Source organism: Grus americana, chromosome 19 (genome assembly GCF_028858705.1).
Source record: "Grus americana isolate bGruAme1 chromosome 19, bGruAme1.mat, whole genome shotgun sequence".
Lineage (NCBI taxonomy): Eukaryota > Metazoa > Chordata > Aves > Gruiformes > Gruidae > Grus > Grus americana.
Window position 1 is genome coordinate 1,418,357 of NC_072870.1, and position 22,075 is coordinate 1,440,431.

The window sequence follows — 22,075 nt, forward strand, 5'->3', positions numbered from 1 at the left end:
AAGAGGGTCTCTCTGGGTCTGCAACAGTTCTACATTTCAGCACAGATCTTTCCCCTTTCTTCTGGAGATATGTGTTATGTTGTTTGGCTACTTGGTGTACCTTCAGTCAATAAAGGACAATAATGATGACTTACCTGGATCCTGCTGCTTTAAAGCTCTATTTTTACTCGATGGTATTACAGAAGACTGAAGAAATTGTTCAATTCAGGAACGCTTCTGCAAGACACACTGAACATGCTTTACTCTTTTCCTTTGAATAGGAGCCTTGCCATCACAAAAAGCCTTGGCCAGTCTTCGACTGCTGCTCCCAGTCACCGTAATCAGCACCAGAGCCCCACACTGAATGGCAATGCTGACTGCGATGGCTTGTGTCACTGTTTTGTCTGCTGGCTGGGAGCGTTTTCAAAGTACGGAAATAATAGAAAAATAAATAAAGAAATAACTAAAGCTTTTCAAAGTGCCAGGGCATCATGCACAAAACCAAGGAACCGCTGTATTGATTCTGTGTGCATTACAAAAGCGAGCGAAGGCATCAAGGAGTAGAGCAGTGCAAGCAGAAAGCAAGTAATTTAGGAGAGCTGCCGTAAGGGGGATTTCATTATCTGCACGGAATATAGCGAGTCCCTTGGAGCGCTGGTAGTGCAGCTTTTCCCTGCCCTGGGCAGTCTGGCTCAAAGTGCTGCCTAACGAGGGCTCCGTGTGCCTTTGGCGCTGAGCTGGTACTGGGGACTGCGTGGGAGCTGGGATTAGGACACAGGCACTGCTAAATCCTGGCCAGGGGAGGTGAGGGGGGTGAAGCAAGTGTTCAAAATGCAGCATCCAGTGCTCCCTCCTCTCTGTGCAATGAGGTTCAAGCCTGGATCAGAACCAGGTTTTTTCCATATATTCTAAAAACATCCTCCTGGACTTTTCCAAATACAGGCACTTAGAGCCTTTTCCTGGTTGCATTTTAGGTTTATTGTCATTCTGAGCTTGTTGTCAACCATCTGAAAGTCTCCCATCATCACAAGTATCACCATCCATGAGAAACAGGCATCCCTTCTCAGGCCAAAACAAGACTGCCCATAGCAGCAGTGCAGAACTATCCATCCCATGCGTGAGGATCTTCTGGTGCTCTGTGATTATCTTGACGGACCTTCAGAGCCTTCTTGAACAGATTAATCTTCATGATACCCAAATAGCATGTATTGTTCTAATATTCATAGGTAGGGAAACTAAGACGGAGGCATGAACTGTCTTTAGCAAGTCACAGCATGAATCTTCGTCGATGAACTTTAAAAAAAATAAAATTAAATAAGTCAAACGCTAAAAATCCCAACTCTGTCTGCATTTTAACTGCCACAAATTACTCTCACCTCTTTCAACAATTATTCTGCAAGCATTCATTTGAGAAGATTCTTAATAAGTCTGATTTTGCTCAGGCACAGAAAACTTAAAGACAGTTTGAAAAAATTACTAACGTACTGTGGATACTCATGGGGAACTATCACAGTGGTTTTTTTAAGTGTTACCAGGGAGCACGGCTTGAATGTCTACTCATTCCCAGTTGACCTGTAACTGGAAAAACCTGGAAGAGTCTAAGGGATTCACAGAAAACCAATATTAGCGATTAAAGAAGTTTAGAGAGAACTTCATAAAAAGCTTAAAAGAAATACACAGATAAACCGAAACAGATCTACAAGCATTTGAAGGGTTTAAAAGCCAAGGTGAGAGAGAAAGGACTTCCTGCAGTATGAGAGGGTGGTCTGTTAGGACAGTTGGTTTGGAAGCAATGAAAGGTAAGGTGAATTATTTGGAAATGTCCCATCAGGGAGAGGTAAGACTTGGCCGGCGCAGGAGATCTCTGATGTGTGGACTAGAGGGTTATTCCAAGGTAATAATCAGAGGCAAAGGAGGGTTTATGGGCTCAGCTGATCCTGGTGGAAAGCAAAAACATTACTTTGGCTGAGCATCTCATCTTTCCCGTGTCTTCCCTGCAGTGCACGCCCAGAAGCAGAACAGACAGACCTGCGTACGGAAGAGCCTTATCTGCGCATTTGCCATGGCCTTTATTATAAGCGTGATGTTGATTGCGGCCAACCAGATCCTGCGGAGCGGCATGGAGTAGCCTCTCGCCATGACACTGTGAACCAAACTGACCATGCATGCGCATGCCACCGGGTGAGCTTCCCCCGAACCGACTATCACGGCAAAGAGACAGAGGCAGGCAGATAAAGCACTATTCGACAAGGAGCCTGAGGCCAGCAGCGTAATGTGTCTTGTGAATCAACTACATCCTTTTTGGCAGGGACATAAAAGGGCTGTCTTAATGCTTTAAAGGTTTTGTTTCCTAATGCAATAAAAAAAAAAAAAATACAGGAGTCCCGAATTATTGCTTCAAAACAGCGATGGTAACTTGGAAGAAACTTTCACCCAGCAGCCTGTTTTGCAGATTTAAGGAGGCACAGCCTCATGACTTGCTGCAGCGGAGCTGTCTTTTAACCTAGGGGCCGACTGACTATTCCGCGTAGCTCTCCACTGGGCCCTCATTCCCAGGAAGTTGATCGTAGCATTGCCACAAGCAAGTCCTGTTCGTTTTATTTCATGTACTCCAGCTTCACTTTGTTTTTCCCTTATGACCATGCCTTTGAGTTTACGGCATTAGAGGGGAGCTAGAGCATCCTTGTACAGTATTTTCAGAGTAAAAAAAGAGGAGAATTTGCCAGCATCATACAAAATTTCTATTTTTGCTTTATAAACGCCGCCTTTGACACAAGACTGTGGGGTAGCATGAGTCTGCCATCTTTTTCTGACCGTGAATCAGGGCTTGAGAAGCACCACCCGTTTCCACACGTGGGAATTTCTGAGATTTGTGCACAGTCTTCCAACCGACTCTGCAACCACCAGCGCCAGTTAAAACTCCCTCTATTTGGTCACGTCTGCATATTCAACAGCATTTGCTTTCCAGCAGTTTTGCCCTTCTTCTATATTGGTCTTCAGTAACCTTATCTGAGACGAAAATCATGAGGAAAAGCTCAGAAGAGCTTTCCTCCCCTCTCCTCGCCTGCCCAATTTTTATTTATTTCATTTGCCCTGTTTGTAATCTGCAGTGGAACCTTTGTGTCAGACACCTTCTCGTGGGAGAGGTTATGTTGCTGCCTACACGGCAGTGTGTGGTTTTGACCAGCCAGCTGCTCCGGTCCCTCTCAGGAGTCATCCCACCACCACCACCACCATCCCATGGGCAGGCTCCAAAGAGGGTAAGCTGAAAAGCAGACTGCAGCAAGAGAAGAAGGAATCAAAGTAGAGCATACCACCATATGTTACGTAGTGTGTCAGACTTTCAGATCCTGCGAGTGTTAGTTATTTTTCCTGGAAGAGATTTTAATGAGCAGCAAGGACAAGATGCAGCGATGCAGACTAGAGACACGACACGTCCTGCAGAAAGTGCAAGGACTGGGTGAGCCTGGAGTCAGGATTACATCTGAAAGCATATTTCCTTTTAAACTTGACACAAATCTTTGCATTTACCTTCAGATGAACTGTGTGCCTGTGTGTCACCCCGGGAGAGATCTGGTTTCTGGTTTCCTCGTCCTTGCAGAGAGGTTTCCCAGCTGGTGCTCATAGAGCCGGCGCAGGGAGCGCTCCTGGGGAGGTCCATGGAGGCACCCGGGCATTGGAGTTGCAGTGGTTTTGTCCTGCCAGCTGGGCGAGCTGCAGAAACACCACGGAACAGCGAGGTCTTGCTCCTGTAAATGCAGATGACTGTTTCCTGTGTCACGAGATGGGGCAGGACGGCTCCCCAGGGGTCTGCAAACCACGGGCTTCCCTCGTCCCACACAGCAGCCATTGGCTTAAACCTGGATCTATCCCAAAGACTCATTTCAGGTCTTTCTTTGATTACGAGTTCGATCGGTAACATTTAATCTGTATTTTTTTAGTGGCCTGATTTGAAAATTTGCTTCTTGTTGTTCTGTCTCCCATCACCCCTTTAAACTTGTGTCATCACTTTGGATTTTGCCTTTAGGTGTGTGTCTCAGTCGCCCACCTCCACATTGTTGCCATTTTCCTGGTGCTCCCCCTCCATCACCGAAGATGACAGCCGTCTTTTCCAGAGCAGCTGAGTTATTTTTTTTCTGCCTTTCACAAACACACACTTCTGTATTTCTGTTCTGCTGTGACTAATAGAGGTCAACTGCAAAATATTCCGCAAAAATTGTTACATCTCCCAGAAGATGGAGAGATTTATGTTTGCGATAGGGCAGCAGCAGACTTCAAACCAACAGCGGAAAATCTTAGGCAAGCTCTGAGTGCAGGATTCGCACTGCTGGGGAGCCAAGGCGCGCGCCCAGCACTCGCTGCACCGGACATTGCAGATAACGAGCTCTGAGATCGTTTTAAGGGAACAAACTGTCATCCACATTTTTAGGTCTCAGGGGCATGTGAAAAGGTGGCAGCAGCAGGAAAAAAAAGTCTAAACGTTACTTGCCACTGGGTAATAATTATTAAGATTTCTTTTTTCCCCCTGGGACTGTGGTGGAGTGAATGTGGGCAGCAGGGGCAGATGGCGATGGAGCGGAGAAGTGGGCACCGACCCGCCAGCCCCACGCGGCAACGGCAGAAACATGAGGCAGAGCGGTGCCTCTTTGCTGAGCCCAGACACACAAGCTAAAACACATAGACCAGGCATTTCTCCACATTCTTCTCACTCATCTGACACATAATACCAGGCAGACTCCAATTATAACAGCTACCTTACGGATGAGATGATCTTTTGCATTCCTTTAAGCTTTCTGGAAAGCTCCATAATTTCTACATGCATGCTCCATAAAAACCTTTGTAAATACAGTCATTTTTCAGTATAATTCTTCACCTTGAAGCTCCATTTGTAAAATCAAACCTATTATTAATATATCGGTAAAAGCCATAGCCTGGTGTCAGTAGAGTTCCTTGCAAAACTCCCCACTGATTTTACTGGGTACAGGATTTGGGAGGGTTTGGGTTTGCTTTTTCTGTAAGGAACCCAATTTATCCATTATGAATCGGTGTCATGTCTTGCCAGAGGTCTCTTTTTCCATCCTAGAGCAGCCTTTCTCCATCTAAAGGCGTCTTGAAGAAATCCTTTCTTTAATCAGTCAGGCTCTTCTGATAGCTAGCAGCAATGCAGGATGGATCAGGCCAAGCCATTTCATCCTTTCCTCTCCCCACAACCTTTCTACCGACACCTTCCCATCCTTCTTCACCAGCAGCATTGGACCCGTGTCTCTTACCTACCTCCCTGGCTCCATTTATGTAACATCCATTTACCTTTTTTTTTTTTTGTCTTCTACACAAGAAGGAAAAAAAAAGGGGGGGCTTTTTGTTGCTTTTACAGACAGTAGGTAAAAATAGAGCAGTAAAATTTTGATTGGAACCTGATGGCAAAAGCTTAGAGGGAAGAAAGTAGAAGAATCAAAGAAATAAAAATAAAAAACCCCACATCCCATACTTTAAGGAAAAAAAACCCTATTTAAGTGCTAATTAACATACTTTAAAAAATACCCAGACTGCAGCAGTGCTAGGTAGAGCTGTCAGAAAAAGCACTAAACTTATGCTCTTGCCAGTTACATGAGAATTTAAGTGTCTTTTCAGCACTGCAATTCTGTATGAAAAGGATATTGCTATGGCAACCCTCGCTGTTCGTGACATGTGTGCCACCGTGTCGGAGCGACACACAGCAATTGCAGACGTGCTCCCAGCCAAACCAAGGATGGACAAACAGCTCCCAACAGCCCGGGACAGCATTTCAGCCCACAGATTAGCAAATTATTAGCAAATTGTGAGCACCCCAAAGACGACTCTGTTGGCTTAGCCACAAAAAAAAAAGTGTGCAATTAAAAAGATTGACATGCAGGGAAGGCTTCAAGATGGGCATGATTATTTTAGTTTGAGAGAGGCTTTGGTTTGGTTTGGGAGCAAGTGAAATCAATGCAGCATAAGCACTGCTTGACACAGGCTGTCCTGTGCTTGTCGAGAACACTTTGGGCAGGTCCTTCACGGAGGGATCGATCTCTGATGGGAAGGATTTGGGTTACTGCTCCTGCAAGGCACTAGGCTGCATCGCTGATAGCCATTGGCTTTGACTTTAACCACTGACTTTAACTTGGAAGGCACATCCTGATTTTCTGCTCCTGGAAAAGCCAACGAGAGAACAGCAGGCGTGTGGTGTGCTGAAATACTTTGGAGGCCACAGAGAAGTGAATTGCAGCAAAAGCTGCTGAATGAGCATTGCTCACCTGGCAGGTCCAAAACCATACCATAAGGTCAGCCAGAAAGAAAATCACAGCTGAGGAGTTACTGGGCAGGACAAGGGCACCATGGTGGTGGAGGTGGCCCTGGGGAGCAGGCTCCTGCCCACGACAGGCTGTGCCACCCAAGGACTTCGTTGGGGCCTGACTCTCTTGACAAGTCCACCACTGAGAAGTAATTTCTAATCAGAAGCAGTATCAACAGTAATTAAAGAATTAAACAGGGTGGACAACTGGGAAGACTTGGCTTTGTTAGGGAGAATTTGGTCCTCGTGCTGTTGGAGTTCACAGAGGACAAAAGGGAGTTGACAAAGAAAAAGCAATTCTTTTTCGTGTTTGATGGGTACCTGCAAATATGCCCGTTACTGTTAGCAGTCACCCTGTCCTGGTGAAGGTGCTCACAGACCCCCCAGGACCTGTGAGCAGAAGGGTAGGAGGTGGTAAGAGACCCAGATACTGCCCCTGCTCCGAGGTGAGCTACAGCTGAATGGTTGGGTATCATCTGGTGATCTGGAGAGATTTCATACAGACTCTTCAGTGGTTATTGGGAGCTCACATGTTGGATATGGTGCACTGGTAGGGCTGGACCTTGGTTGCTTTACATGGGAGACTTCCAGCAACTTTGTAAAAGAAATCTACGTGTATATACCCACCTATTTAAGCTGGGCTAAGTAAATGGGGCTTTTTGGTCCTTCTCCCGTAAGAAACAGGATAGCAAGCAAGCAAGTCAAGAAAAGGTAGAAAGCATTCCCAAGGATGCTACTCTCTGGACAGTTAAAGTCTGTCTGACAGACTTGGATAAGCAAAGTACCGACTGGTAAACACTTTTTTCCATGGAAAGCATAGGAATATTCTTTCAGAAAAACCACACTGCATCTTTCTGCCTGCTGCAGAAGACCAAAACATCTCCTGGGACACCCGGAGGACTGTGATGGCTGTCCGAGGTCCAGTGCTGGCTCTTCTCGAGATGGCACGCTGCTTTGCGAGGTGCCTGGTACAAAGAGACTCTCAGCTTTTTCCACGAAAGACTGTCTCCCCCCCGCATCGTGCGCACGTGCGCGGAGCAAGCAGTGCTGCAAAGGGCTGTCATCTCACAGAAGCAAGAGGTGCACAGTCCCGAGTCAGACTTAGATCTGCGAGGAGAGAAGCAGTAGGAGGAATACATTAAGATCAGTAAGAATGAAGTTCCCTATTTTATCCACCCGTGTAATAAATTATTTAGTTTCTGCTTTATGGATGACTATTTGAAAGAAGAAAAACCAACTCTTCTAAAATGAGAATCTGATGAAGTATCTTTTTTCTTGGCTCTGAATCATGCTTACATTCCACAGATGAAGATGTACAGAACTTGCTGGTTTTCAATCTATTATTTTACTGCACTGTGTTCTGACAGTGCAATTACATTTCCCTGGCATCGCTTAAAACCTATTACTTTCTCAGGAATTTAATACAGAAAAAGAAAAGGCTCACAACATTTTCATCTCTATATACTGTTGGTTGTTATCGGGACTGGATCATGTTTTTCTCCAGTTCAAGTAGGATGTTTTAGGCAGCTCTAGGAACTGTAGAAGCTTCACCAAGAGTAAGATGGACAGAAAATCTGACAACAACATTTTAATTGCAGTACTCCACTCCTACCTCTCCAGTGACAAAAGTCTGAAAAACTGCCTCAGTTTGGCATCTCCACTATGAAAGAATTTCAGCCCCAGAAGTGAGGAGAAGAGGGAGAAAGGAGAAAAAAGAAATCCTCTGGATCTAAAGATCAGTACTTGACAATTTGATAATGAAAATACCATAGATTTTTTAATTATTACTATTTTTTGTCAAGACAGGCCAAAATACTTTGTAGCCTTGAAGAGCATTACTAAATGAAATTTCCATTTTCCAACCAATTATTTCCTACAGCTGTTCGTGGCCGTCTTTGCCAGCATCATGAATAAGCAGCTTCAAACGCTGCTATTTCACAAGGCTTTAGGTGAGAACCATAGTATGACTTTCCTTTATCAGCTGGTCTTCTGTCTTCACCAGCCAACAAGCAGACATTTGACCACCCTATTTGAAGCTGCTGAGCTCACTCTAGCAGGTGCCCCTCTGGTCTTGCCAGCGCTCAGGCATGTCTCGTCTCTCTTGTGAGCAGTCCCACTAAACCCAAAACGTGCAGCCAATGTGTTTGCAGCATCAGGCCCCTGGGGTTGCCATCTGACAGCAATCTTCGAATAAATGCCTCTATATTCATATTGCACCAGCCCAAGAACGGTATTACATTTTCTACCATCTCTTTCAGAGGAGCCAAAGTTATTTCAGCTTCATGCAGCAGCTCTTGTTTTCTCAGATTTTAATCAGGGTGGGGGGTGGAAGAGAGATGAAGTTCCTCTCAGACTCCAGGGTAAATCAGAAGTAACTCATTAGAGTTAATTGGCTTAAACTGGAATAAGCCCAGAATCCAGCCTGTTGCCATTTAATCCATACTAGGATCTAAGTAATCAATGCCTCCTGATTCATCTCTAGGAAGTTCTTCACTAATACATGCATCTCCTTTTTGTCACCATTTCATCCCTCACTTTTTTCAGGCTGTTTACCATTCATTGTTAAAAACTGACCATTTTTTGCTTGTTAACAAAAGACATGGCATTTTAAAGACAAGTCACAAAGTCAGCAGCATAATGGTAAAAAAAAAAACCAACCAAAACCACCACAAAAACCCCCTTTGTACAAAATACTGTAAATATTAATATAAATTAACTTGGCATGCAACTCAAATAAATCCTATGTTATTGCAAGTTACCAGAGTGTATAAAGACATGTATAAAGGAAAACCGAATGCCATATGTATCGGCTGTTTCCTCTAACCAAACACTACTGTAAATATATAATCTGTATAAAAAGATTTTAATTTTACCATTATTTATGCAATAGAAATAAAGTTTTTTTTCTTTTGATGAGGGATGAAATTTCTTTTTTCCTCATTTTGAAGCAGTCATTGATATTTATTCATGCCCAAGTACAAGAGCAAAAGCTAGATTTGCATAAAATATTAGGACAGAGACCCTTTCTTCTTTCTGAGGGATACATGAACATTTGGGGGTTTTATTTTGCTTTGAAAATAGATTTACATATTTTAAAGCCTGTTACTACAGAAAGAGCTCCTGGCTGAATAGATGCCTTGACTGTTCATAGCTGGGATCAACGCTTCGAGAGCAACACAGATGCACAGGACTCCTCAGCATGCCAAAGAGAGGAATTGAAGTTCTCCTCTGGAAGTGGAAGTGAAAGCCACAACTGGTCCTGTTGGTGGGCACCACACGCAGATCTCAAAGAGAAAGGTCAGACCGTGCCATGTGCTCTTTTATGGCACTTGCTTAAAAACTCAAACCCCCTTTTCTTATACCTACCAGAGAATCAGAGCCTGCTTTCCTGGGCTCAGATGGGCTTGCGTCCAGTGTGCTGCTGCTGGGAAGAGGACGTTGACCACAGGTTTTAATCCTCTCTCTTCTACTGCCAAGGCTCTGTACACGAGAGCTGCTCTGTCAGGCTAAACTACACTCGCGTGTCCTGAAGAGCAGCTGCTCCCTTGGCAAATTGACATCTCTTCATTTCATTGTAGACCATTCTCCGCAGCTATCGATCCAGTGTGTCCTGAAGCCATTTGGCTGGAGAAGATGAGGATGAGCTTAACGATTGTCCCTAAAATTGATTGTAGTTGTGCCTAAATTAAAGCTTAAAAGAGAGTAGCTGATGTAGGCAAGTCATCTTCACCCAGGTGGACCCAAGTCACAGTGGTAGGACTGCTGGGACAACCAGTGTGACCCCCAAAGCTCCCACCATGCTCATAGATAGAGAACCACCTCTACCTTACGCTTGGAAAAGAGCTGTGATGCTTTCCCTAGACCTGACCATTTTTGCAAAAATAACATTTCTGATTCCTTCATTTAAAGTCTGAAAAAATGAGTAGTTTTCCCCAGACAATGATATATATCACAGTTCATTTCATGGGCTCACATTATTTATTAATTGTAACCATTTGGACAACAGCCTGGCCGCTTAGATACTGTTCCTTATTCCTGGAACCACCACAACTTTAGGTATGAGCAATTGTCTATGCATGGATTACCACTGAAAAGCAAGTGATGCAGGAAACATGTTCACAAAATTTGTGATCTAATAGTTTAAAAAAAAGATACTGTACACTCTAGTTGACCTCTTACATTATGTAACTGGAGAGCAATTTAATGAATAGCTTAGGAATGAACCCGCATTCGTTACAGGAGTGAATCAAATGCATTGTAGGAATTCCTATATATTTATCATAGGAATGAATGAGTAATTGAAGAAATTCTCTGCTGGAAGGAGAAACCTACACCACTCAGCTCTCCTTTGAAAACAGTGTTGTCACGCAGATCATTGCATTCAATGTCCTCAATGAAACCACAGGTTTTTACATTGTATTTCAGGCACCAGAACCATTTAGAAATTGAAATCCTCTGGCATCATTGCTAGTACCTCCCTCTCTGCCCATCAGCCCTCAGCGAGGATAAGCACCGTGTGGGACAGGTTAGTGTGATACCATTGGGAAATCTTCACTGACTGCAGGGAAAAAACAAACTTTAAAACAGAAAAACACACCACGTTTGGACTGAGACCAAACTGCTTTATCCCACCATAAAGAGCCCACTAATACGACCACTGTTCCAGCTCTACCAAAGCCTGTTAAACTTCCATGTTATTTGAATGCTCTCCATTCAACAGAGACATACCGGTGAAGGATGCCACCCAAAAGCCCCATCCTTTGGCCATGCCCCAACGGGAGGTTTCAGGTGCTGCTGCTGTGGGAGCGGGCACCAGCAACAGGCAGCAATGACTGCGCAGGTCTAATCCAGCTCCCAGGGAGTCGGTGGAAACATTCCCAGACTTAGTGGGATTTGGATTAGGTCATCATACAAGCACAGTATTTCACACCCTGGCTCTTTGCTTTGTTTAAATGGAGACTGGCCAAGGCCTCGAATTTAATTACTGAAATACAAATACTGAAGAAATAAGGCTTTCCTTCGTCTGAATGAAATTCAGGCATGGCCCCATCTAAAACCTCCTGCTATCAATGGGCTCCCCAAGCGCAAAACTCCCAGCAGAGTGTCTTTGGTTAGACACAACACTTTCCTCCAGGTAGGTGCGCTCTGCCCATGACCCTGCCAGCTGGTTTTGTTGCTAGGATCTCACCCGCTCAATATGCACTTCTTCCTGATTAGCATCTATAGAAAGTATTTGCTAATGCAAATCCAGAGGCAGTAATTTATTTGGTAAAAGCTAGTTAATCCTGGCAAGGCTTTCCCATGTTAAGTATAGACTCATATCATCTTGTTTTAATTGCTTCTTTAAGAGTTTCTCAAAAATCAAAAACATTTTAATTAAAAAATTCACCAAGAGTATCTTCCAGATCTTTTCCCATTTATTCTTCTTCCCACCAAAATTATCAGCACATTTGTTAAGTTCTAAAGAAAGTAATTACAGCAGATGTTGATCGCTGCTGCTAGCATTGAGATTGCTGAATGCTACACTTAGTCTCCCAACATTTACTTTTTTGCAACTTTCTGAAACAGAAATTTCCATTCTAGGTCTTTTCTCAGAAAGGAGGCTGTCTATGCAGGAGCTGGGATGCTTTCATGCCAGCTGCTAAGGGTAGGGGAAATTTGGAGGGGAGAAGGGGCAAGAAAGGAGGAGATACAATTAAGGGACTTCTAGGGATACAGAGATTTGAATCATAGAATCATAGAATCATAGAATGGTTTGGGTTGGAAGGGACCTCAAAGATCATCTAGTTCCAACCCCCCCTGCCATGGGCAGGGACACCCTCCACTAGACCAGATTGCCCAAAGCCCCATCCAACCTGGCCTTGAACACTTCAATTTGGGCAAGGAACAGCAAGGACTGGCTGAAAGCCATTTCATTTTACCTATGATACCATTTGAAATGAATAAAGGTCCTGATCCACCACCACCTCCACAAAAGTCAAGATGATAAATCCACTATAAGTGCCACCAGCACATGCAATGTTACAACGGTGTGGAAGTATCAGACTGAAGATGCCAAGTGCACACCTGCCACACTGTAATAAATGTCTTTTAACCCCAATTTCTGTCTAGATTTCCACTTCCCCATAATGAGCTGGCTTTAGAATAAGCTGTCAAAAACAGTTCACCATAAAATGACAGAAAGCTGAGATAATCACAGGACAACCATACATGTCACTACAGACAGAAATCCAATGCAACAGCATAAACGCAGGTTCAGCAACCTGTAGCATGATGCTGATGGTGCGGGCAAGAAGATTTTCAGTGTCCTCAGCTCAGAGACAGGGCTGCAAAACTATTCGAGGAGCAGTGTCTCCACCTCTGCTTTGGGAAGAAAAATAGCACCCAGCAGTACTCCCTTAAATGCTTGATGATGGTGGGGTACTTCTAGGTATGAGCTAAAATTATGGACAAACAGAGAAAACTCTGGAAGATGGCCGTCTGAAGTTGTGCAAAACTCCAAATCTTCTTTCTCTACATCACAAGTTAGTTTCACAAAAAATTCAGCTCTCTGCCTTCAGCCCATTGGTTTTCAGGCTCTGTCCTTCTGAAGCCATCAAGTCTGATCTGCCAGAAAGGTCCTGCTCCACTGGAGATGCCAGACAAATCCCCTGCAGACATACGGACAGGCCCCACACGGCTGGTTTCGACATGTCAGCTAACAGTCAAACTTCATCACATCTTATAGAGCAGAAGCTGTTTTCTGCAGCGCTGAATTTCACACACACAAATCCTACGACAAAACCATGACTACTGCAAATACCTGGCACTATGGGTCTCTCATGCAGCAAGGGTCACCTACCTGTAGGAAGTGGTGAGGCAGGAAAGGCTCAGGCGGCATCTCAACTCCCGGTACAGCGACGGGGCCAACACAGGGATCTCAGAGACATCTCAGTCCCAAGGAGAACATGACCATGAGCATGGCTGGTACTGAGTCGTTTCCTGATTTGTGAAGTTCCAGCCTGCAGAGCGTTTTACAGAAAACATTAAAACCTTCTGAAGTGAAGGATTTCAAATGGAGGGGCTGAGAGACCCCAGCGTTGGCAGTACGAACAGTATTGCTATAATAAGGGTAATCATTGCATGTTATATGGAAAAACCTCTCAAGTGATTGCTGTTTGCAGAGACTGATTAAATAGAAATTAAACTCATCTGCATGTTCGGCAAGATATGTGAATCGAATAGCAAGAGCATCCATCTTTCCCATTGGCTGTGTGGAGCGTTTGGGGAGCTCATCCCACGGCCTGGCATGTCCACACACACGGTCTGCTCTGCACCTTCTGGACCAGCACCAGCAACCTTGGCATCTGCATATTATTGAAATTAAAAGAATCATGTTCACTTACATAGAAATAATCTCAGATAGGGTATTGAACAAGCAATTCATTGGCCTCAGGTTTTTCGTGGAGGAAGAATGCAGCTCCCTGTATTGCCATGGCCATATTACCACTTAACGCTGCTTGTCATCATTTCATTTGACTTCTCTAAATTCCTCTCCATATTGTGTGCCCGGGATGAATAGAATAGAGTAGAGTAGAGTAGAGTAGAGTAGAGTAGAGTAGAACAGAACAGAACAGAACAGAACAGAACAGAATAGAATAGAATAGAATAGAATAGAAAATAGAATAGAATAGATTTCAGTTGGAAGGACCTACAATGATCATCTAGTCCAGTTCAGGGCTGACAAAAAGTTAAAGCATGTTACTAAGGACCACGTCCAAATGCCTTTTAAACATGCTTGGGGCATCGACCACCTCTCTAGGAAGCCTGTTCCAGTGTTTGACCACTCTATGAAGAAATGCTTCCTCAGGTTCCTGGCAACGCACTGAGTGCTCCATGTGCCTTTGCCATTAAGTAACCAGACAAACCACAAGTGAGGGGGCTAATTCTGCATCACCAAACACCCTGGCTATGATTAAGATGAGATTTCTTAATCCCCTCCCCCACCATATGAGGGGGAGAGCACCTTACTTATAAATCTTAACTATCATCCAGGGCCCCAGGAATTGGTGCCATCTCCAGCTTACAGTCTGTGGCTGGGAGCAGCATGGACCTCCCTGGTACAGAAGGGATGGGACTAACTCTGAGCATCCTGCATGTGGGAGATGTTTGGAAAACCTGTGGATTTCTCCTGCCTCCATCAAGGTGGGTCTGTTGACCCTGGGCTGAAGGTAAGACTTGCTAGGCGAAACCAAGGGGTAATTGGTTTCTCAAATTGTATTGTGAGAAATGGCAATTGTGCACCCCAAGATACATCATTTTCTTCCTATTTCTAAGGAAGACTTTTTGTGTTCAAGAAGGAGCCTGGAGACTTTGCGAATAGACGAATCAAGGAAGATGCGTGAAGAAGCTAATGACCAAAGCTATAAAGTCTGAGGGAGAGGGGATGTTGCTTCTTACCGTGTTGGGTGAGCTCCTATTGTGCTGGTGCCAATTTTAGTGTCGTCTCTCACTTCAAACCAGAGACAGTCTGAAAGCCTGAAAAATACTGAAAATGGGAATTGCTTCTTATGGTGAAAGAAAGCTCCAAGTACCAGAAACAGGCTCCAGATTAGACCTGTCAACACAGTCCTGCCAAAATGAAATGTATTTGCAAATGCATAACCACACTTTCATGAAGACTTTCAACCACCTACTTTGAATATTTATTATTGCTTAAACTCAATTTTGGAGACCATTTTTAAAATCAATTAGCTACTGTTCTATTCATTTGGAGACTGATCACAACGTTCACTGCCTCTTGGACAAATTAAACTAGCAATTATTTTAAAATGTTTGTTCCCTATAAAGAGGAAAAACAAGCATCAGTTCAGAGGACAGAAGGGAAGAAACAACTTGAGAGGGACAACACTGTGCCAAAACTGAAGAAAGGTTGAGCATATGGATTTGCTTACGGTGCTCTTAGTAATAGGCTCAAGGAAAGGGATAGGCAGCATATTAGGGGTACTGCGAATCATTGTTATTTCTTAGGAAAGCCGCTGTGATAAATTGCTTCTAAGAATTCAGGGTACGGACTGCTGACATCTGTCAGGCAGGAAGCTGGAGTTCAGATCACAATTGCAATTATTTCAGTATTTTTAACCAAATCAGTGAGTGAACTTGCCTGAATAAAAGGACTCCTTTATGTAGAAGTTGCCAAAGTGAAAACCATTGCTGTCTTTCCCAAAACCCAAAGCAACCTCCAGCAGCCTAGGTAAACACAGAGTTTCTTTAACAGACTCGCCGAACTACTAACCCGGTCGAGGAGAAAGCCCTGCGCTAGCACAAAGGTTGTTATTGCTGCAATTACGCCAACACCATGCTCCCAAAGAAGGATTAACATTTAATTCTTTCTAAATTTGGTTTATGAAATATTGACATGCTGGTGCCTTCGCAAGAAGCTATAAAGACATCTTCTACACTGCGTGCAGCGGGAGCTCAGTGATGTTTATTTACTTATCCCTTTCACTAGGTTTGGCTCGGAACACTCGCGCTGAAATTGTTAGAGAACGCCCCAGGCTGAGCTAAGCAGATACCAGCAGGTAGAGCTAACAACCAGTGTTAATAAAAATCAATGAAGCGTTCTTACAAGGCAAACTGTTATCCCTTTACAGCTCACAGTCTCCTCGCTCTGACAGGCGATGATGATCAACAGATGTAGAAGCATCAGCTGGGGGCAGCTTCAAAAAGCTGTCTCTTAAACACATCCTTTTGCAGTCCCAACCATCTGATTTATATATTCACAGACATTTCTTAATACTTTTGGAACACTTTATCTCATTGGCTAAACAAATCCACTTACGTCTGCATCCCTTCTAAGTGTGAAATAGTGTGTTATTGAAGTCATTGAGACCCTGGTGATAGCAGAACCCTTCCAGTCACAGTGACCTCATTAATGAAAATCCTTTGTATCGAAACGGTCCAGCTTTGTAAAGGTCTTAATGTATGACAAAGAAGTCATGGGATAACAGCATCCTCGTGGCCTTCCAAAGACTCTCCAGTCCAAGACATGACCTCACCACATGGCTTTATTGCCTCTTGCTGAAACAATGCCTTCTTCTGTATCCCAGGGAAATTGTTCACTTCTCTGGTATGCTAAGGTAAGGTTCAGGAGCAGAGCTTGTGGCTCACACCTCTGCACTAATCCAAACCAGAAGCAATCGCCTGCATTTACCGAGCAACTGCAAAAACATGCTTAGAAGTAGTAATCTGCCTTCTTGCTGTCTCTCTGGAAAAAAAAAGGGTGAGCAATTACTTTTTCACTGGCATTTGCAGCAGGAATTAGGCTGCACACACTCCACGTGTGCCCAGGAGTAATGGGTCTGCTGCACAGCAAGCACAAGAAGCCTCCAGCCAGGAGCACCTTGGAGGCTGCCACAAGCCCCATGCTGTCCCCAGTCCTGCTAAACTACAGCCACCGAGGCGGGTTGGTCAAAGCATGTAGGTAGCTGGCATGGGAGACAACTTCCCTGGTTTATCCCAACTACAGCACAAAACATCTTTATCTCTGGGTGTTCATCTTAGCCACTGGCAGCCAGCTTACACTGTAGAAGTCCGCAGGTAATAACGGGGGAGGCTGCAGTCACCGCGGAGATGTAGGCAGTTTTAATAAGCAGCTTAATGAGCTGTTCATCCAAATTGTGCCCTAGACTCTACTGAGTCACAGCTGCTCATACAGGAAGACAAGCTCAGGTGTAGGCATCTAAACTGTAGCCCCACATTTAGCTGCCTGAAGCCTGTCCCTATTTCTTTAGTCGTTAGGAAAAAATGATAGGCAAACTCTTAACAGTTCTCCCCAGCCTGTATGAATCTTTCAGTGTCCTAAGCACCAAGACAAGTTTTCCCATTTAACAAAAAGCTCCAATTCTCTCTTCTCACCACTCACCCTCATCCCTCCAGTTAGAGCCGACATCAACAGCAAAAGACACCAGATGAGACACATGGCCCAAGAGTAAGCTTAAGTATTTCTCTATTTTGGTGGGATCCCCATTTATCTTCCATTATATCCAAACACTTCATTTATCAGAATCTGATCAATAACCTGATAAGGCACTATTGGCCCAAGTTCCCATTTTCACAAATCTTTCACCGAAGTCAGAGGCAGAGCTGACCTAAGCAGTGAATAAAGAAGTCATGGTCACTCTGAGTAATACAAATTGCCAGTGTCCTTTTTCTTCACAAGAGTAAAAGAGTGTAAATAGAACAGACTATATCTCTTCTGGAGAATGAGAAAAGCATATTCTTTCTATTTGGTTTGGTTTTCCTATTACTCTCTGCATATAGAAGAGCTACCTTAATTAATGCAAGCTTATTATGAAATTAGAGCACCAATATAAGTAAAGCATTGATTAAAAAGCCAATAAAACAAACAGCTAAAGCTCTTTTGAAAGAGGAGCAATATGAATACTACTTGATTAAATATTACAATTAAGTCAATATTTAACCATTCAATTGTATTGACTTAATTTCTACATCGAGCCAGGAATAAGCATCTCTTGGGACCTAATTATGTTAGTTTTGTTTCTGTTGTTGTTCACTAGAGTTTGTGTGTTTGTTTGTTTTGATATTGCCTAAACTTCTCACAGAGCAGATCGTCCATCACAGGGAACCATACTCCATGAAGATAATTTATGGCTAATGAGGATTCCTGACAATTGTGTTTATATTTGGAAAATAACTTTAGGAAATCCATCACATCTACAAGAAGTCACCTCTCCTTCAGACAGTGCCCATAATGAGTTTGTTAACGAACTTGGCAGCTAGGTCAAATCAATAGCCTTCCCCCAAACTTACTGACGGTCACTCTGGTGCTTAGTGAAGAATTTTGCCTCCATCCTTTCCCTATCCTTTTAAAGAAACATTGCCACAACATCCAAAGCAACCTCCAGCTTCTCGATGACTTACAGGGAGGACACATCTTTGGAGTCACCTCTAGCCCTGTATGAATCTGCAGCACAACATGCTCCCAAGGAGGAGTGAGACTCCCCTCTAGGAAGCACTGACCCTCAAAGGGTCCAGCCCAAGGCAGAAGGCAAAAGATAAATGGGGAATGAAACGGGAACGTGCATCGCTCCCATGGGTTTGAGCAGACATAGGTGCTAGAGTCCCACAGCTGCTCCCTCACAATGTCTTTGCTAGGATAACTCAGCCAACGTCGCCCCACAAACCTCTCTTCTACACATTTCACCTGCACAACTCCCTCCGCAGACAATCAAATATGGGTTCATCCATTTCAGAACTGACTCCCTAATATGAAATTTTCTTCTTTGTTGCCACTCCAAAGCTCAAAAACCCACAAAAAAAAATTGGTCATGACCACATGGAAGCCATGAGCACATTCAGCCCAAGGCTTACACCTACCTTGCCACACGAGGCCACCCTGCACCAGGCAGAGCATCAGCACCCCTTCACGTGGGCCCAGGCTGGCCCCACAGCTCTGTCCCTTACCAGCACAGAGCATTGGGGAGAGGCCAGAAAAAAATCAGCCAACAGTGTTGCAGGATGCAATCTCTGTGGCTGAAGACCATTTCCATCTACTGTCCTCCATACTGAGGACCGTGGCCACGCTGCTCTCTGGGAAGAGCTGGCTGAAGTAATGTCAGTGTGATCCTGGAACTTTCTACGCTCTTCCCAGCATGAACCATTAACACCTCAAGTAACATTTGGGAACATCAGAAACTGTGGAGGTGGCCACATGCCCAACCTCTCCCTGAAGTTCTGTAGGCTAAAGAAAGCAAGCCAGTTCTTGAGGTTGTGAAGACATTTCTAAATGCTTTCCAGTGCTTGCTGAGCAACTGGTTGCAAGATAGATGGACATTTTTGGATGAAAGAAGGTTGTGTTTCAGGTTCTTGCAGACTGTTTGATCTGAAGAAGTAGCACAGCTTCGTTTGCCTTTTTCCCCTATGATATTCTCCAGTTCTTTTTACTTACGGAAACAAAACAGCTATGCAGCAAGCACCAAAGAAGCACAGATGAAAGGGAAAAGAAGGAGTAGGTTTGCTAGCACTTTTTTTGCTCAGCATTTGCATTGGATCCTTAATTGGGTCTGCAGGAACGTCTGATCTCTCCCAAGTGTGCAAGTTACTCTCTGTGTGCTCACAGGCTATGCTAACACCTCCCGAAGCAACTCACCTTCTGTACAAATACGTGCATTTTCATCAGGAAGGTGCCTTGAGATCTCTTGGGGCAATCAGAGAGCAGCCAGGCACCTGACACCACACAAGCCTAGTCTTGTCCATCCTCTGTGCCAGACATGGCTGCACAGTTCAGAGCAGAGATTTTACAATACCTGTCTTCAAATAAAGCTAGCGCGAAGTGCAAAATTGCTGGTTTGTCCTACTTGGCAAGTGCCAACTCCTCTAGCTCCAGAAAGGTTGGTACACTTGTTGGGACACTTCTCAATTCCCCTGTTAGGAAGCATCACCTCTTGGCAAAAAATATTAGTCAGCCTCCAGAGGGAGGGGTTGGGTTGGGTTGTCTTGTCTTGTTTTTAACCTCCCAGCCTTTCAACAGAGCGGACACACAACAAGCTCTGAGCTGGTCTTGAACTAAGAAAAGCTGAAACTATCACAATTTTTTGCTCAGCAAACAGGAGTACATTAATGGCATCACTGCTTTCAGGAAGGATGCTAAAGCAGTTCAAAGTTTAAAATGCAAATCAAAGCCCAAATGAGCTTTGAGATTGCAGCAAACATGTCATTTGCAGCATGGCAGAAATAATCTTCTGGCACATGTGTGAGATGTTAAAAAAAGTGTATGGCATGTCATATTCCAGTCTTAGGCAGAGTTCAAAAAAAAAAAAAAAAAAAAAAGAAAAAAAAAGGCCCAAAACCCAAAAAGGGAAGCTTATTCGGGGGTTATCAACGTGACTGTCTCCATCAAGTGATGTCTCACACACTGAAAGCAGCTTCTGAAAATGAGAAAAAAAAAAAACAGTTTATGACATCTAGTGGTAAAAGAAGATGTGCACACATGCACTGTCACTACCTGAAGCCCTGCGAGACTCACCCTCATACGCCAGTCAGGAGAGCCAGGCTATTTTCGGCAGCGAGTTCACTGTACTTGCACCTGCACTTCTTGACAATAATCTGTGTGCAAAGTGTAAACTCTTTCTTTGCAGGTCTATCAAAAGTCAAGGCGCTACATGCAACGGCTGAGTGCTTTCAATTCCACCACCAACTACGCTGCACATGGAAAAACAGACCTTTGCGTAGGCAGATATCATGCTGACAATAGAAGATAGCTTCAGCTCAAACCCAGATATCTGTGAGCTTTTATTATAAAACTTGTAGCTGGTTTCTCAGAAATGATGACTGGCTGCATCCAGTCTTCTGGTTCAGAAAATGTCCACGCCAGAGTAAGAAAAAAAGCTACTAAAACTGCACCCAAGATCTCTGAAGTGAACAGGTACCAGTCACCGCTCAAATGATGGGAGTACAGCACAGAGGCAATGTGACATTCTGGAGCACACACAATTTCTGGTGTAGCTGTGCTTTTCTCTCATTGCAGCAGTAAGAGATAGCGCCTTTGTGCAAAAACATCTCCTTCATGCTCTTTATAACTACCTTGTTCTCCAAATACCCAATTATTGGCATTCTTTCTAGACACCTTTGTATGAAGTACTGTGATCATTATGATTGCTGCTTCAGGATGCAGGATGAGCTCAGCTTTCCTAGGTCATTCGGTGCTGCCCTCCTTCACAGAAGAGCTGCCTCAGTCCTGCAGGAGACCACGGCTGGAAGAAACGCCATGGACCTTCACAGACGTTCTCCATAGCAAAACTTCTGCCACAGCATTGCTTCACCCCCTGCCAGAATTAATTCAGAAGTGCAGCAGGGCTGTCAGTGTGCTTTCCTCCAGGAATCCAATGCAAATCTCATCTTTTGCTTAAAACCACCACCGAAGCTTAAGCACTTGACTCTTCCTTATGCTCTCCTCTGTTTCAGCAGGCTGGCACTCTTCACTGCACCAAGACCTTCTGTTGGCTGCATGCAAGCCAAGCGCTACTGCCCGCAAGGCTCAGCTCTGCTGGGGTCCCAGCACCCACCAGGGTCAGGCAGAGATCTGTAGGGTCTGAGAAGGAAAACACCTACTCAGTGTCTCCTACATCTCAGCAGCTGAGCGCAGTTTTCTTCCATGTCCATGAAAACACCATGCTCAAGGGTGGCCAGCACCTCCTCCAGCCTGTGGGAGCTGACTTTCCAGCTGGAACAAGGGTTCAGTTTGGTCTTGCTGTGACATGCGTTGAAGATCAGCAAGTGGAAAGCATGAGGGCTGGTGATAGTGCCCAGAGTAGATGAATCAGGGTCCCTTGAACCCAAGGAAAACTCCTGAGAAAGTGAAGGGGAAAGAAAAGAGTGAACATGCCTTTTGAAGGAGGAAAGTAAATATTGCAACATATGCCTAGCTACTGCACAACTTGATAGTGTTGCTAAAACACACACTGCTCTACGTACTAACTCAGCACAAATAACATAACACTGAATTAAGATTTGTCCACAGTGAATTAATGAGGATCAATTTAAAAGAATATTATTGTTTACACAGGTTAAGCAGTGTCCCTGGCTGCCTTTTAAAGCAATTCTTTAAACTATAAAAAGTACCGATTAAAAAGGTCTGAAACACTTGCCTTTTTACTGCTAGAAACTCTTTGTCTAAAGAGTGGCCATAATCAAAGATCAGCAAAAATCTACAGTGTCTGGTTTAGACTTATGACCCAACATCTTTTTAAGCCCAGGAGACTGTCTAGGTGCCAAGGGAAGGAC

At 44.2% G+C, this 22,075-nt stretch overlaps 1 protein-coding gene across 4 annotated transcripts in view; it reads left to right on the forward strand.

Annotated features, from left to right (window-relative positions):
* The window catches only part of CALN1 (calneuron 1), a 157,308-nt gene extending 148,105 nt beyond the window's left edge, over nt 1-9,203 (forward strand). For all 4 annotated transcript variants that reach the window (XM_054847954.1, XM_054847955.1, XM_054847957.1 and 1 more), the window contains one exon: nt 1,980-9,203. In XM_054847954.1, coding sequence (XP_054703929.1) covers nt 1,980-2,107 — 128 coding nt within the window. In that variant the 3' untranslated portion in view covers nt 2,108-9,203. The remainder of the gene's footprint in view (nt 1-1,979) is intronic.
* The last annotated feature ends 12,872 nt before the right edge of the window (nt 9,204-22,075 follow it).